This window comes from Geospiza fortis, unplaced genomic scaffold (assembly GCF_000277835.1).
Source record: "Geospiza fortis unplaced genomic scaffold, GeoFor_1.0 scaffold407, whole genome shotgun sequence".
In the NCBI taxonomy this organism is placed as follows: Eukaryota; Metazoa; Chordata; class Aves; order Passeriformes; family Thraupidae; genus Geospiza; species Geospiza fortis.
The window spans coordinates 586,079-598,534 of NW_005054507.1; the positions used below are offsets into that span (position 1 = coordinate 586,079).

Below are 12,456 nucleotides of genomic sequence, written 5' to 3' on the forward strand. Positions count from 1 at the left end.
TGCGCCCCGCGCCCCTTCCCTCCCGGCTGCTGCCCTCGGTAACGCCGAACTTTGCTTTCTTTCCCCCCCTCTGCGTCCCCGTTCCTCCTGCTCTCCCCCCAGAGACCTGCTATGACAATGGACGATACTATCAGATAAACCAGCAGTGGGAGCGCACTTACCTGGGAAACACTCTGGTCTGTACCTGCTACGGTGGGAGCCGAGGGTTCAACTGCGAGAGCAAGCCCGAACGTAAGTTTGGTGGCCCCTTTTGTCTGCGTCGAGACCCCAGCGCGGCTTTTGGTGCCGAGTAACCCAAGCCTTGTACGAGTTAGGGCTGGCAGCCCAGGCTTTCCACTGAAGTTTGGTACTTAGGGTCAGTAATGGGATCTACACTCAATTACACTGAAGATCTGGCTTGGGATTTTAAGAAATGCTTTTCATTAGCGATGGGCCTGCCACCAGAACCCTGAGCCAAACATCACTCATCTCTCTGGAGGATTGGATCTAAACATTAATTTTGGAGCCAACCTCTTCTTTATAATGAACTGAACTGACTCCTGGACTCGCACGGGGAAGTTCAAATCTGGAGTCACTTTGCAGCTCTGGCTCTGCTCTGTTTGATTGCTTCACCCCAACTTTTCATAGCTGTGCAGTGTCGTCAGCTTGTTTAAAAATATTTCAACTTACAACTTTCCACAGCCTCCCGGCCTTGCTGTGAGCTTTCTATAATTGAGTGTAAAATGAGATTGTTTAGTCTGTGCAGAAAAAGTTTAGGGAACAGAAAGAAGTTTAAATGCAAAGTCTGCTGGAGGATGTGTCTCTCCAGGATTCGGTGTAGTTCAGTTTATCAGATGCAATCTATCTGTATTTATTGGTCTGAAGCCACTGGTTTGCCATAATTCCTTTATGTTGCTCTGGAGATAGAAGAGATGAAAAGCTGGTTCCTGGCTGATAGTGTTCATGTAAGACAGATGTGAGCATCTCAGCCATCTGTTCTGCATGGTTTGTGTGCTGCCTGCCTCACAACTGGAGTATTTTAAGGAGTACTCAGTCCCCTTACTCCATAAAAGAGGGTTCAATCTACTTTTCCTTCCCCAGCAGAGATTCCCAGTTTTTACAGTTTTGAAGTCCAATAGGAAGTTTTCCTTATGACACAATGAACTTTATCTGCCCAGCAGTGCAGAAAGTTGTTCTGCTTCTCATCTTGAGTCTGGTGGCAGCACTCATGTTCTGTAATCACTTACCTGTGCATCAGTGTGAGCAATGCACAAGTAGTGAACTTTGCTGTTGACTTTGGTGGGACTGCTGCAGAATTTGGGATTAATCTACACAGTTTTTGCTAAGTCAGATTGAGGAGGTTTAGCATGACAAAGCACACAGTTTCCAGGGGTTGTTTGCTCCCTCCTGTCTTCTCTCCTGTTGGCTTCAAACAGCTGGGATTGATGCTTTCAGGCATGCCTGCCATGTGCAACTTTTGGTTCCCTGAGGGAGGGAAGAAGAGGTTATTGAAGTTGTTGAGCATCATGGGGGCCTTGAGGGGGCAAATTTCGCCCAACTTCCTCTCTGCTGTTTCATCCCATGAGGAAAGAAGAGACTCATAGGCATTATTCCCCAGGATAAAAGGAGTATCTGTGTGAGGAGGCAAGGAATGTGTTTCTGTTGACTGTGCATGTTACTGATGTGGTTACATGAAGCTGATTATTTTATTTTATTTTAATTTTTTCTCCCTCATAGCTGAAGAGACCTGCTTTGACAAATACACTGGATCCACTTACCGGGTCGGGGAGACCTATGAGCGCCCCAAGGACTCCATGATCTGGGACTGTACTTGCATTGGAGCTGGACGTGGGAGAATCAGCTGCACCATTGCCAGTATGTAACTAAGAGCCTCTTCCTAGACCTCTTGTTCATTAGAGTCATATTTTCCAGAGCAATTTACACACTATTCCCAGTGCCTGTTAGCTACAGTTGCATTGGAGTTTAATCCAAAGCCCACTAAAGCTTTAAAATTAATAGTCCTTGTCCCCTGTACATTTGCACAACCAAACTCTTTTATTTAAGAGGTCAAGTGCTGTGTGAGAAAACATAGGTCAAAAATTACTGTTAGTGTGCAGCCATACAGGCTAGTAACTTATGTACAAGAATTACATCTTCACAGGTGCAAGTATAAAAGTAGTTTTTTGGCTGGAGAAAAAGTCTGCTCTGCAGCTGGTGTGTCAAAATAACACAGTCAGCATTAATGGGACTACTCAGAATAAATGATAATAAATGAATGTTACCTGAGAGCCAGTCCTTCATCCTCCAAAAATGTCATCAACACTTGTCTGTAAGGGAACTGGGATTTGATATCCAGACAGCAGCTTAACATGTTTCTGCAACTCCTTTTTTGCTAGCCTGACCCATACTTTCCTCTTGCTCTTCTCTCTTCCCTTGGTCCTTTCTCCCCAGCTCCTGTTTCATGTCTCTGTCTGGAAATCCTTTCCTTATTGAGTCACTGAATTGTTCACAATTTCCCCTTAGTTCATAATTGGACTTTCTGTGAGCCCAGAGGAAGATTGCTGTGTGTCAGGATTTTTAGACTGAGATTTCAAAGTCTCTGAGGTACCTTTTGAGAAAAGTCTTGCTGTTAAAAGTATCCAGTTTCTTGTTTAAGACACACATGCAGACCTTAGTAGTGTTGCCACAGAAGACTCGGAAACCAGCCATCATTGTAGCATGGGAAAAAAATAATGCATTAAATCTAACAAGTAAAGCTGGAGCCCTTCTGAATTTAATGGCACTTTATTGGGCAGGGATGATAAGTGTTGTAAGAAAAAGAGTCAGTAAGGAAATTGCAAGTGTAAGAGCAGCCTTGTTTCCTCATCATCAGCCTGGTTTAGAGCTCACTGGAGAGTCTCACTGGCTGCAACTGGCTTTGAATCAATCTTCAGAGCTTTGAGATTCCCTACTTTCACAAATGAGCCCACAAAACATTTTACTGGCTCTTAATAAACGATGGGATGTGGGGTTTTTTTCCTTTTTTTTTTCCCTTGGATTCTTCCAAAGAAACAAACCCTGTGTTTGCGAACTGCCTTGCACCATGCAGCCCTCCCTCAGCCTGAGCTGCCTCAGAGCTGTGGGGCACTGATGGGTGGGAATCTGCCTTTCCCGGGCAGGCTTTCCAAACCCCAGAAGAGGTCTGATTTCTTACTGGACTGTCACAAAAGAGGTCTAATTTCCCGCTAGGCTGTCACACCAAGCACCTCCTTATCCTCCACATGATGTCCTGGCCACCATGTCCCTCATGAATGGCCGCAGAGAAGCCCAAGTGGCGTTGCCTCAAACAAGATGGAGGCAAACCCTCTCTCGGCAGCCCTCAGGCCGAGAGCAGGGTCTGAGGGAGAAACACGGCCTCATCACTCCCTGGCATTCCCTTTTCATCAGCTGGGGTTTGGAACATGGAGAAGTTAGCTGAGGGAAGAGGACAGGGCTTGGGAAGTGCAGAAAATAGTGGGCTCCAACAGAAAATGGCGGGAAATGTTGAGCGCCATTTTACAGGCCAATGTCCCCCCTCATTCTCCTCCATGTCCCTCCTCCTTCTTGCTGCCCTTACCCCAGCTTACCCCCTTTGCCCCTGGCCAGATGGCCCTTACCTTGTCACCACCATGCCGTCCCTGGCGTGTCCCTCACCTCGCCTCCCCTGTGTGCCGCCACAGATCGCTGCCATGAGGGCGGCCAGTCCTACAAGATCGGCGATACATGGCGCCGGCCCCACGAAACAGGCGGCTACATGCTGGAGTGTGTGTGCCTGGGCAACGGCAAGGGCGAGTGGACCTGCAAGCCTGTGGGTAAGTGGCTGCTCCTTCCTCCTCCCTCAGCGCACTCAGGGTGTGTGGGCCCTTTCTCCTCATCCTCCCTGAGGTGTCCCCGTGTGGGAATGCCCTGGGCGGGCTCTGATCCGCTTTCCCCTCACAGCCGAGCGATGCTACGACAACACGGCCGGGACATCCTATGTGGTGGGAGAGACCTGGGAGAAGCCCTACCAGGGCTGGATGATGGTGGACTGCACCTGCCTCGGTGAGGGCAGCGGCCGCATCACCTGCACCTCCAGAAGTAAGTGCCAGCCTATGCTTCATTTAGCTTACTTATTTTTTTTATTTTCCTACTTACTTTTCGTCCTGCATGGGAAAGGAAAGTTATTCCTTTGTTTGCCCTGTGCAAGTAACAGTAGTTTGAGAGGGACGGGTATCCCCTGAGGAGTGGCGGGAAACAGACGAGGGGACAGAGGCCTGTGGTGGTGTCTTGGTCACCATTTGCTGTCTGGGCACACTCCCCAGAGCTGTTCATCGGCGCTGGGACAAGGGTTCCTGGATTATTTGGGGGTTTAATCTCATGGAGAGAGAAAGGTGTAAGGGATCTGGATGTCAGCTGAGCCACAGCCAGGCATCTCCCAGGAAATCAGGGAAATGGCTTGGCCCACAAAATGGCAGAGCATCTAGCCTAGGACATGAATTTCTGTGCTTTCAAGGAGCCTTCTGAGGGACAATTGAGTGGTTTTTAGGTTAAATACCCTTTCCAACAGTAGGATCTGCAAGATTAAAATATTTTCTTACTTCTTTCTCTCTATTACTGTTTATTTGTTAGCTAAACCAGGGTTTGTTTTGCCTGATCTACCATCTCACCTATTGCTTTTCCCACCCCATTTCCCGCTCCAGCAGCACAGGTGATTTTTTTTTTTTAAGTTTTTGCATCATTGAGGGACTTTACCGCAAATTCTCCATTTTATTTGTATTTGCAGAGCAAACAGGACTTTTAAAACCCAAAATCTTGCTTGTTTATTGACCTTCTGTTCCAGTCCTGTTAGCTCTACCACAGACCTTACTTCTGTCTCAGGTTTACACCAGTTGCCTCAAGAAAGTTTAACTTTGTACCTTACACCTTGGTTATGCAAGGTTTGAGAAACTCTTCTGTAGCCTTTCAATTGCCTCATATTCAGTTCCCTTGGGGCACACAAATAATGGATTTTTGCTGATATGAACAGCAGCCTTGATGATATAAACAGCAGTAAAGAATAAGACATTAAGGAGGGTTGAGATGAAAATGGAAGATCTGGAGAGTCTTGGTCAAGAAATAAGCTATAAAAATCAATCCAGCCTTGACAATATTAAGTCAGTTAAAGATATGTGGGGAAAAATCATTAGCTGTCAAATGGGAATGAATAAAACAGAATGTGTTGTTTGTGAATTTTGGAGGACTTATTACTACTAATAAAATGCTTTTGGCAGTAGCTTTCTTTCCATCACTGAGTTCTGTGCTGTTGTATTGTGGGGGAAATTGCAGTATAAGGAGCTGTTCATTTTTCATTTTGTTTTCCAATTACATTTGAATAGAGAAATTCAAATTTATGTCTATAAAATGATACCTCTAGCCCACAAAATGACATTACTCTTCAAGTGTGTGCTGCTGTTATGTATCTTTTATGGCCAGCATTTTCCAGAATCACAGCTGGTTGCTTCCGTGACATTTCAGCTTTTCATTGAGAAGTGTGTCCATTAGACACATTTTTTTCACATTTGCAAAATTGCATGATGAATACCTCACCAATTTACCATACTTCTGGCAAATGCCCAATTCCTGGTCATTCTTAGCAGTGTGAATCAGTAACATGTTTTCTACATTCACATTCTGTCCCATGTGCTCTCTCAGTGGCAATCTGGCTTAATGCATCTGTCCTTCCACAGTTCTTCATAAATCCATGTTCATTGATCTGTGATTATATTTGAGCCACTGTATCAAGTTTCCCTTGAATAAGAAGGTAAAATGTTGTAATGGAAGAAGAACTAGCTAATCCATGTGGATCTGGCATCCAGACAAAAGTAGTTTGTTGTGCTGTCCTTTGAACCCATTTGCTCAATTCATCGGGGGCTGTGGGTTATTAAAGAGATTTAGAAAGTCTGGTACTCCTGGTATTACTTGAGCAGCTTGTATTAACTTCTCTGCAGCTTCATGCAGGCTTCTTTTGAAAGAAATGGGATTTTACATGTTACCCTCAAACAGGTTTTAGTCCCTTCCATATGAGAGAGAATCCTGAACTTGAAATGTCCCCTGTGTATGAAATGACCAAGCTGCAAAGACTCCTGTTTTTTGCTTGAAAAAAAAGAAAGGATCATTAAAACAAGTTTAGCTTTAGGGGTGCGTGCTAGACAGAGTGAGTTTAGAATGGCTTTAAAAAGTAGCTCATTTTGACAATGGCTGCAAAGTGAAAGCACAGTTCTGGAAGTGAATGGAAATCTTTCAGGATTTTGGGATGCTCTCAGCCTGTGCAGTTTAGTTCATGTAGGAATTGCAGTAGTGGGCTCCAGAGAATGAGGTGGGCCTTTAATTCAGGCTTTAAAGGAGGAGTTTGTTTGGTAGAGTTGGTGGTGGAGTGCTGGGAGCTGCCCAGTGCAGGCCCAGCTGAGAGTCCTGTTCCTCACACAGATCGCTGCAATGACCACGACACCAAGACTTCCTACAGGATTGGAGACACCTGGAGCAAGAAGGACAACCGAGGCAACTTGCTGCAGTGTGTCTGCACTGGGAATGGCAGGGGAGAGTGGAAGTGTGAGAGGCACACAGCCCTGCACACCACCAGCACTGGTAAGTGGCACATCATGGCGTGGAACAGAGGGAAGGGGAAGAGGAATGGCATGTTTTGACAGGTTAGGACTTGGAGTTGAGTTGTTCCATCCTAATTCAAGTATTTTGAGTCTTGTCTGGGAAAGATCAGCAGCAAAGAGGGTCAGAGTTCAGAAGATGCTCCTTGTTATTGCATGTGGAGATAAGATTAATTGGTACCTTGTTCCCATACACAAATGGGGCTGGCACATACAGATGGGATTGCCTGCACAATCACAGGGCAGTAAATCACATCCAGGGCCCTGCATCCACAGGAGCTATCTTTGTCTTGGGAGCATGGCACTCCAAGTTAATGTTTGAACTTTATGTATTCCCCTCAGGGTAACTTTCTTGAAATGTCCTTTATTTAAACCCCACTGCGACCATCTGGTTTCTTTGACATGATAAATACACCTACTAATGGCTGAGCTTAAAAACCCAAAAATGTCAAGGAATGTATACAATGCTGTTTAGTATCTGTACATGAGATAGCTTGTAATTTCAGTATGAAATATTGCCTAGTTTACGGGTAGCATATTTTTTCTGCCCAAGGTTTACATCTTCAGCTCCTAAATTCTTTTTTTTTTTTTTTGTCATTTTAAGGATCTAGGTTTCTTATCAGTGAGTGCAATGTAGAACTTCTGTTTTTCTGCAGTGCCTACACTAAATTTTTCTTGGTAAATGACCTTTAACTGTTTGGTACCAGCAGGTTAACAAAACTCTCAGAAGGTCTGAACTTCAAAATGAATAACGCTTCAAGGATGACAGTATTTTCAAGGGTTTCCATTATTACTTCCCCTATTTCAGCCGAGCTGAATTTGTGGAGGTTCCTGTGGGAATCATTAGCAAAAATTCATATGATGTAGACAACAACAAGCCTCTTTGTCTCTCAGTGTTATTTCAAATCGTAATATGCTAAAAACTTTGATTTGAAGTTTTAAAATTGCTGAGTAAAAGAATACATTTTAAATTATTCTTCTTGTTTCTCAATGAAAAATTCAAAATTAATCTTTTTGCCTTATCTCCCTACTCCCTTGTTAATTTTTATTCTCTTGTCACTGATCTTGATTTTTCCATTCTACATTTCCTTCAACTAATTTTTTTTTCCCCCCAAAAAATTGTTTTCTAAGCAGTTGTATGAAAAAGACTTTCTAAATGCTTTCTAAAGCCACTCTACAGGGTTGGTAGCCAGAGGCTGTCATTAGCAGAGAGGGGGAGTCATTCTTCTAATTTCAAAATTTGCAAAGTGGAATAATTAAGCCACGTCTCGGGAAGCTTAAGAGTGTCGTGCCTTCCGTCTGCTGGAGTGCCTGAGGTTTTATTATCTCAGCACTTAATGGCAGCCTTCTGTTGCTGAGCTTTGAGTGCCACATGTCCCTTCTGTGCCACGTTGTGCTGCAGGCTCTGGCTCCCCCAGCATCACGAACGTGCAGACGGCGCTGTACCAGCCCCAGCCGCAGCAGCCCCAGCCCCAGCCCTACGGGCAGTGCATCACCGACAACGGCGTCGTCTACTCCGTGGGCATGCAGTGGCTCAAGACACAGGGCAGCCAGCAGATGCTGTGCACCTGCCTGGGCAACGGAGTCAGCTGCCAGGAGATAGGTATGAGCTGCTGTGAGGTCTCTAGGACTGTCCTGTGGCTTAATTTCCAAGTAGAACCCTTTGTGTGCATGTCAGAAGTGTCCTCTGAAGAAGACATAGTGGAGAAAGGTGCAAGGTGGGGACAAAATGGTTTGGTTATCTGAAGCCTGGTTGTTTAAGGCAGGAATGTTGGCCAGTGAGCTGTATATAACCTTCTGAGGGGGAAACAGAGCCCTTAGGGAGCAGCACCCTTTGTGTGTGTGTGTCAGAAATATCCTCTCAAGAAAACATACTGGAGAAAGGTGCAAGAGGGAAAGAAATGGTTTGGTTATCTGAAGCCTGGTTGTTTAAGGCAGGAATGTTTCCCAGTGAGGTGTGTATAACCTGCTGAGGGGAAACAGAGCCCTTGGGGAGCAGTACCCTTTGTGTGCATGTCAGAAATGTCCTCTGAAGAGGATGTACTGGAGAAAGGTGCAAGGTGGGGACGAAATGTTTTGGTTATTTGAAGCCTTGTTGTTTAGGGCAGGAATGTTTCCCAGTGAGCTATTTATAACTTGGTGAGGGGAAACGGCGCCCTTGGAGAGCAGCATTAATAACTTCATTCAAATGGAGCTGCAATAATATATGTTTGGAAAAGAATGTGGAGTAATGCCACAGCTATGGAGCTGTCTCTTGGTGTGTATTGGCCCGGCTCCTTGGCAGTCAGTGTGAGTTCCCAGCAACCAGCAACTTGGCCTGGAGGGACTGTTGCTGTTTTAGAGCTCTGAAATTTGTGAATTGCTTTAAACTGCAGTCTAATGCTGTGATTGTCTTTCTGAAGCCGTGACCCAAACGTATGGTGGCAATTCTGATGGAGAGCCCTGTGTGCTGCCTTTCACCTACGATGGAAGGACCTTCTATTCCTGCACCACCGAAGGGCGCACGGATGGGCACTTCTGGTGCAGCACCACTTCCAACTTTGAGCAGGACAGGAGATACTCCTTCTGTACCGAGCAGAACGGTGAGCTCCCCTCACAGGGCCTTCACATGCATGTGACCCTGGTGGAGGGATGGAGGAGGGAGCAGAGGAATCAGGAACGGCCTGCCTAACAAATTCCAGCAGTCTGGAAGGACTCGAGGCTGTGAATGGAGGGCTGCCTGGTAACAGAGCACTTGTATGCTCTTGGTGTTTTTGGAGGGTGCTACAGATGTACCCTTTGAGTCCTGTTCTCTGAGCTGACCTCAGAATGGGAGTACCTGGTCATGGTGGAGCTTTCGCCCAAGGGACGCTTATCTTTGGCTTTGCTTGGGTGAATTGCTTCAAGCAATGCCCATATTAGGCTGCAAAGAGGAGGATGTCCATGGAGTACAGTTTGTGCAGTCCTGTCACTCCCTCCATCCTGGCTGTCTAGCCGGGCTGCCATATATAGCAGTGCTCTTCATGTGATTTGTGGTCACTGATCAAGAGCTGGGGCATGACTAAGGCAGCAGCATTGCCTCTTGTCGGTGGATGGTGAGTGTTCACAGCACAGATCTGTCTACCTGTGTGGTTGTACTTCCTGGAGTGCCTGTCAGACATCCATGGAGCAGTGTCCAGGCTGCTTCTTGAGACCTTGGAAAGAATATTTCATGTTCCCACATGAAATACTGCTTCTTACACTGCATAGACACTGACTTTAAAATTCTGTTCTACTTTGGTTGTTTTTTCCTGATAAAAGTCAAGCCTTTTTCTGCAGCACTTATAATACTTCATTTTTAAAAAGACAAACACCCAAAAAAACCATCCAAACTCTGTCCCTGTCCATGTACATGTTCATGTTTTAGAGAGGCTTCTTGTGATACAGTGTGGAAAAGAGAAATGTGATATAGAAAAATCTCAGTAAATGTCTTGTTGTTCTCCAATATTTGTAAAGCAGAGTTGCTCAAGAGGTGATTAGTTCAGGTAGATTACAGCCCTCTTTCCACTGCTGCTTGCAAAACATGAAGCTTCCAGCCTGCAGAGAGGTTTTGGCTTGTCCTGTTGTACATAACTGAGCTGTAACCCTTTCCTGAGGGTGAAGGCTTCCCTTAGAGCTGAGGGGCACCACTGGGAAATGGCTTCAGAGATAATATAGGTATGCTGAGAGCTGTGAGTTTATTTCATTCCCTAGGCCTTGGGAGAAGGCATTTGCAAAGCTCCTTCCCAAGCACAGTAAGCTTTGGTTTTCCCTGTTTCCTGGGAATTCCCATGGCTGGCTCTGCAACTCATTCCAGAGCAAAGCTTGAACTGAGCTGACCTCGTGCAAAGCTTATGTTTCCACATCTGAATTAATTAAAGCCAAGAAAAGAGGCCTGTGGATTATATACAGGGCACACATGGGAAAAAGTAGTGCTAGTGTTTTGTTTTCCAAGCTCTTCCATGCATGCTAAGAGAGAGTACAGGCTGAATTTGCATCTGTTCCCTTCATTTTTTGGTACAGTTTTGGTCCAGACACGGGGTGGCAATTCCAATGGTGCTCTGTGCCACTTCCCCTTCCTGTACAACAACCGCAACTACACCGACTGCACTTCCGAGGGACGGAGGGACAACATGAAGTGGTGTGGAACCACGGAGAACTACGATGCTGACCAGAAGTTTGGCTTCTGCCCCATGGCTGGTAAGGCTGAGAGCCATAAAGGGCTTATGGAGCACGTGGTTCTTTGTGCTGGAAAGTGAAGATCTCTGTTGTTGATCAGATATTGATGACTTCTAATGAGCTGAGTCTCAGCCTGAAACCCTTAAGGCATTTCTCATGTTTTCTTTTGTCCTTTTTTTCCCCACTGACCACCTCTAGCAGAGATTTAGACAGTGCCAGGAGAAGACAATTTTCATTACTTCTTTGCTACAAGCCAGTGGTAGGCATGCTCTTCAGCTGGTGTGAGTCCTTGATACTCCATGATACTAGTTAGTTTATTTTTCTTTTTTTAAATTAAACTTTACTTGTGACAGAGTATGGAGGACTAAAGAAATAGTTGCCAGTAGAGGTTATTTTTGTCAAATTTTGGTGAATTTAACTTTTTTGTTGTGAGACTTGCTGGAATTTACTGTTAATTTTTTTCTTGTCTTTCATCTACTTCTTCAGATAATGTTGGGTGCTTGGAGTTTTTCCTATAAGTTTCTCTGATACTCCCAGTAATTTTTGAGTCCTTCTATAAAGTTAAGAATAGAATCAGTTCATAAACGAATCCTTAATTTTGCACAGGATTTTGCAACAGGAGGTACTTCTACAGCTGAAAACTTCAGAAGTTTATATCATTAGATCTGCTCGTATAGATCTGCTGGAGAACATAAATTTGAGTGTGTGCCTAAAGTTTCCTTGTTAAGATGCAGAAACCACTACCTAGCATGAAGGGGCATTGCAAATGGTCTCAGTCCTCAAGATCTTGTAAATTCTGGCCTCGTAAATATCCTCTTGCTTTCTTCTCACCCAGCCCATGAAGAAATCTGCACAACCAACGATGGCGTCATGTACCGTGTTGGGGACCAGTGGGATAAGCAGCATGACATGGGCCACATGATGAGATGTACTTGTGTAGGAAATGGCCGTGGAGAATGGACCTGCATTGCCTATTCACAGCTCAGAGGTACTGAATTTCGTGTTGATATCACCACTTCACTCTAAGTGGGAGGTGGCAGAAGTTGGTATTCTTTTCTGTCATTGTGGGCTTGAGCCCACACTCAGGAACTGTTGTTTACTGCTTGGAGTAGTAAGAAGATTAGAGGAGCTGTGAAGTTCTTGTCTTGTTTATGTGCTGGAAAAGTATATTCCAGGCTCTCAAGCAGAGGCAAAACTTGTCTTGATCATGATATCCCTCCCTCCTTTTGTCTACATATAGGAATTGGCAGCACTGTGATTTTACATGGAGCTCAGTATAGGCACCTCCCTGCCTCAAGAACAGACAAAACTCCAGACTAGTCTGAAGTTTGAAAGCAGAGCTGTTGTATTTTATTGTTCTGCAGTGAAATTTTCAATTCCTTTGTGCTGGATTAGCCTTTTGCTGGCTAATCTATATGGAAGGCTGGCAGGAAAGCATGGAGATTACTCTTATTTATTTACTCGTTTGTGTGAGTGGTCCAAGTGGAGAAGTACTTAAGCAATACCAAAAAAAGAAGACTTAAAAGCACAGACATTTGATCATCCTACAGCTAGCTCACGGCATTGGCTTCATGTCTGGAAAAGGCAGGGGGGTTGCTGTCAAGAGGCCAAGAAAAGGACTCTTTTAACACCACTGCTGAAGTGGGATATAATTTATAGGGAA

The 12,456-nt window shown here is 45.0% G+C and overlaps 1 protein-coding gene across 1 annotated transcript in view; it reads left to right on the top strand.

The window, feature by feature from the left end:
- Positions 1–68: 68 nt before the first annotated feature.
- FN1 (fibronectin 1) overlaps positions 69–12,456 on the top strand; it is a gene marked incomplete at its 5' end in the record, with an annotated part of 52,086 nt that continues 39,698 nt past the window's right edge. Inside the window, 9 exon segments of the mRNA XM_031063494.1 lie at positions 69–231; positions 1,717–1,854; positions 3,678–3,809; positions 3,937–4,074; positions 6,442–6,600; positions 8,020–8,220; positions 9,020–9,199; positions 10,638–10,814; positions 11,629–11,781. Coding sequence (XP_030919354.1) covers positions 69–231; positions 1,717–1,854; positions 3,678–3,809; positions 3,937–4,074; positions 6,442–6,600; positions 8,020–8,220; positions 9,020–9,199; positions 10,638–10,814; positions 11,629–11,781 — 1,441 coding nt within the window.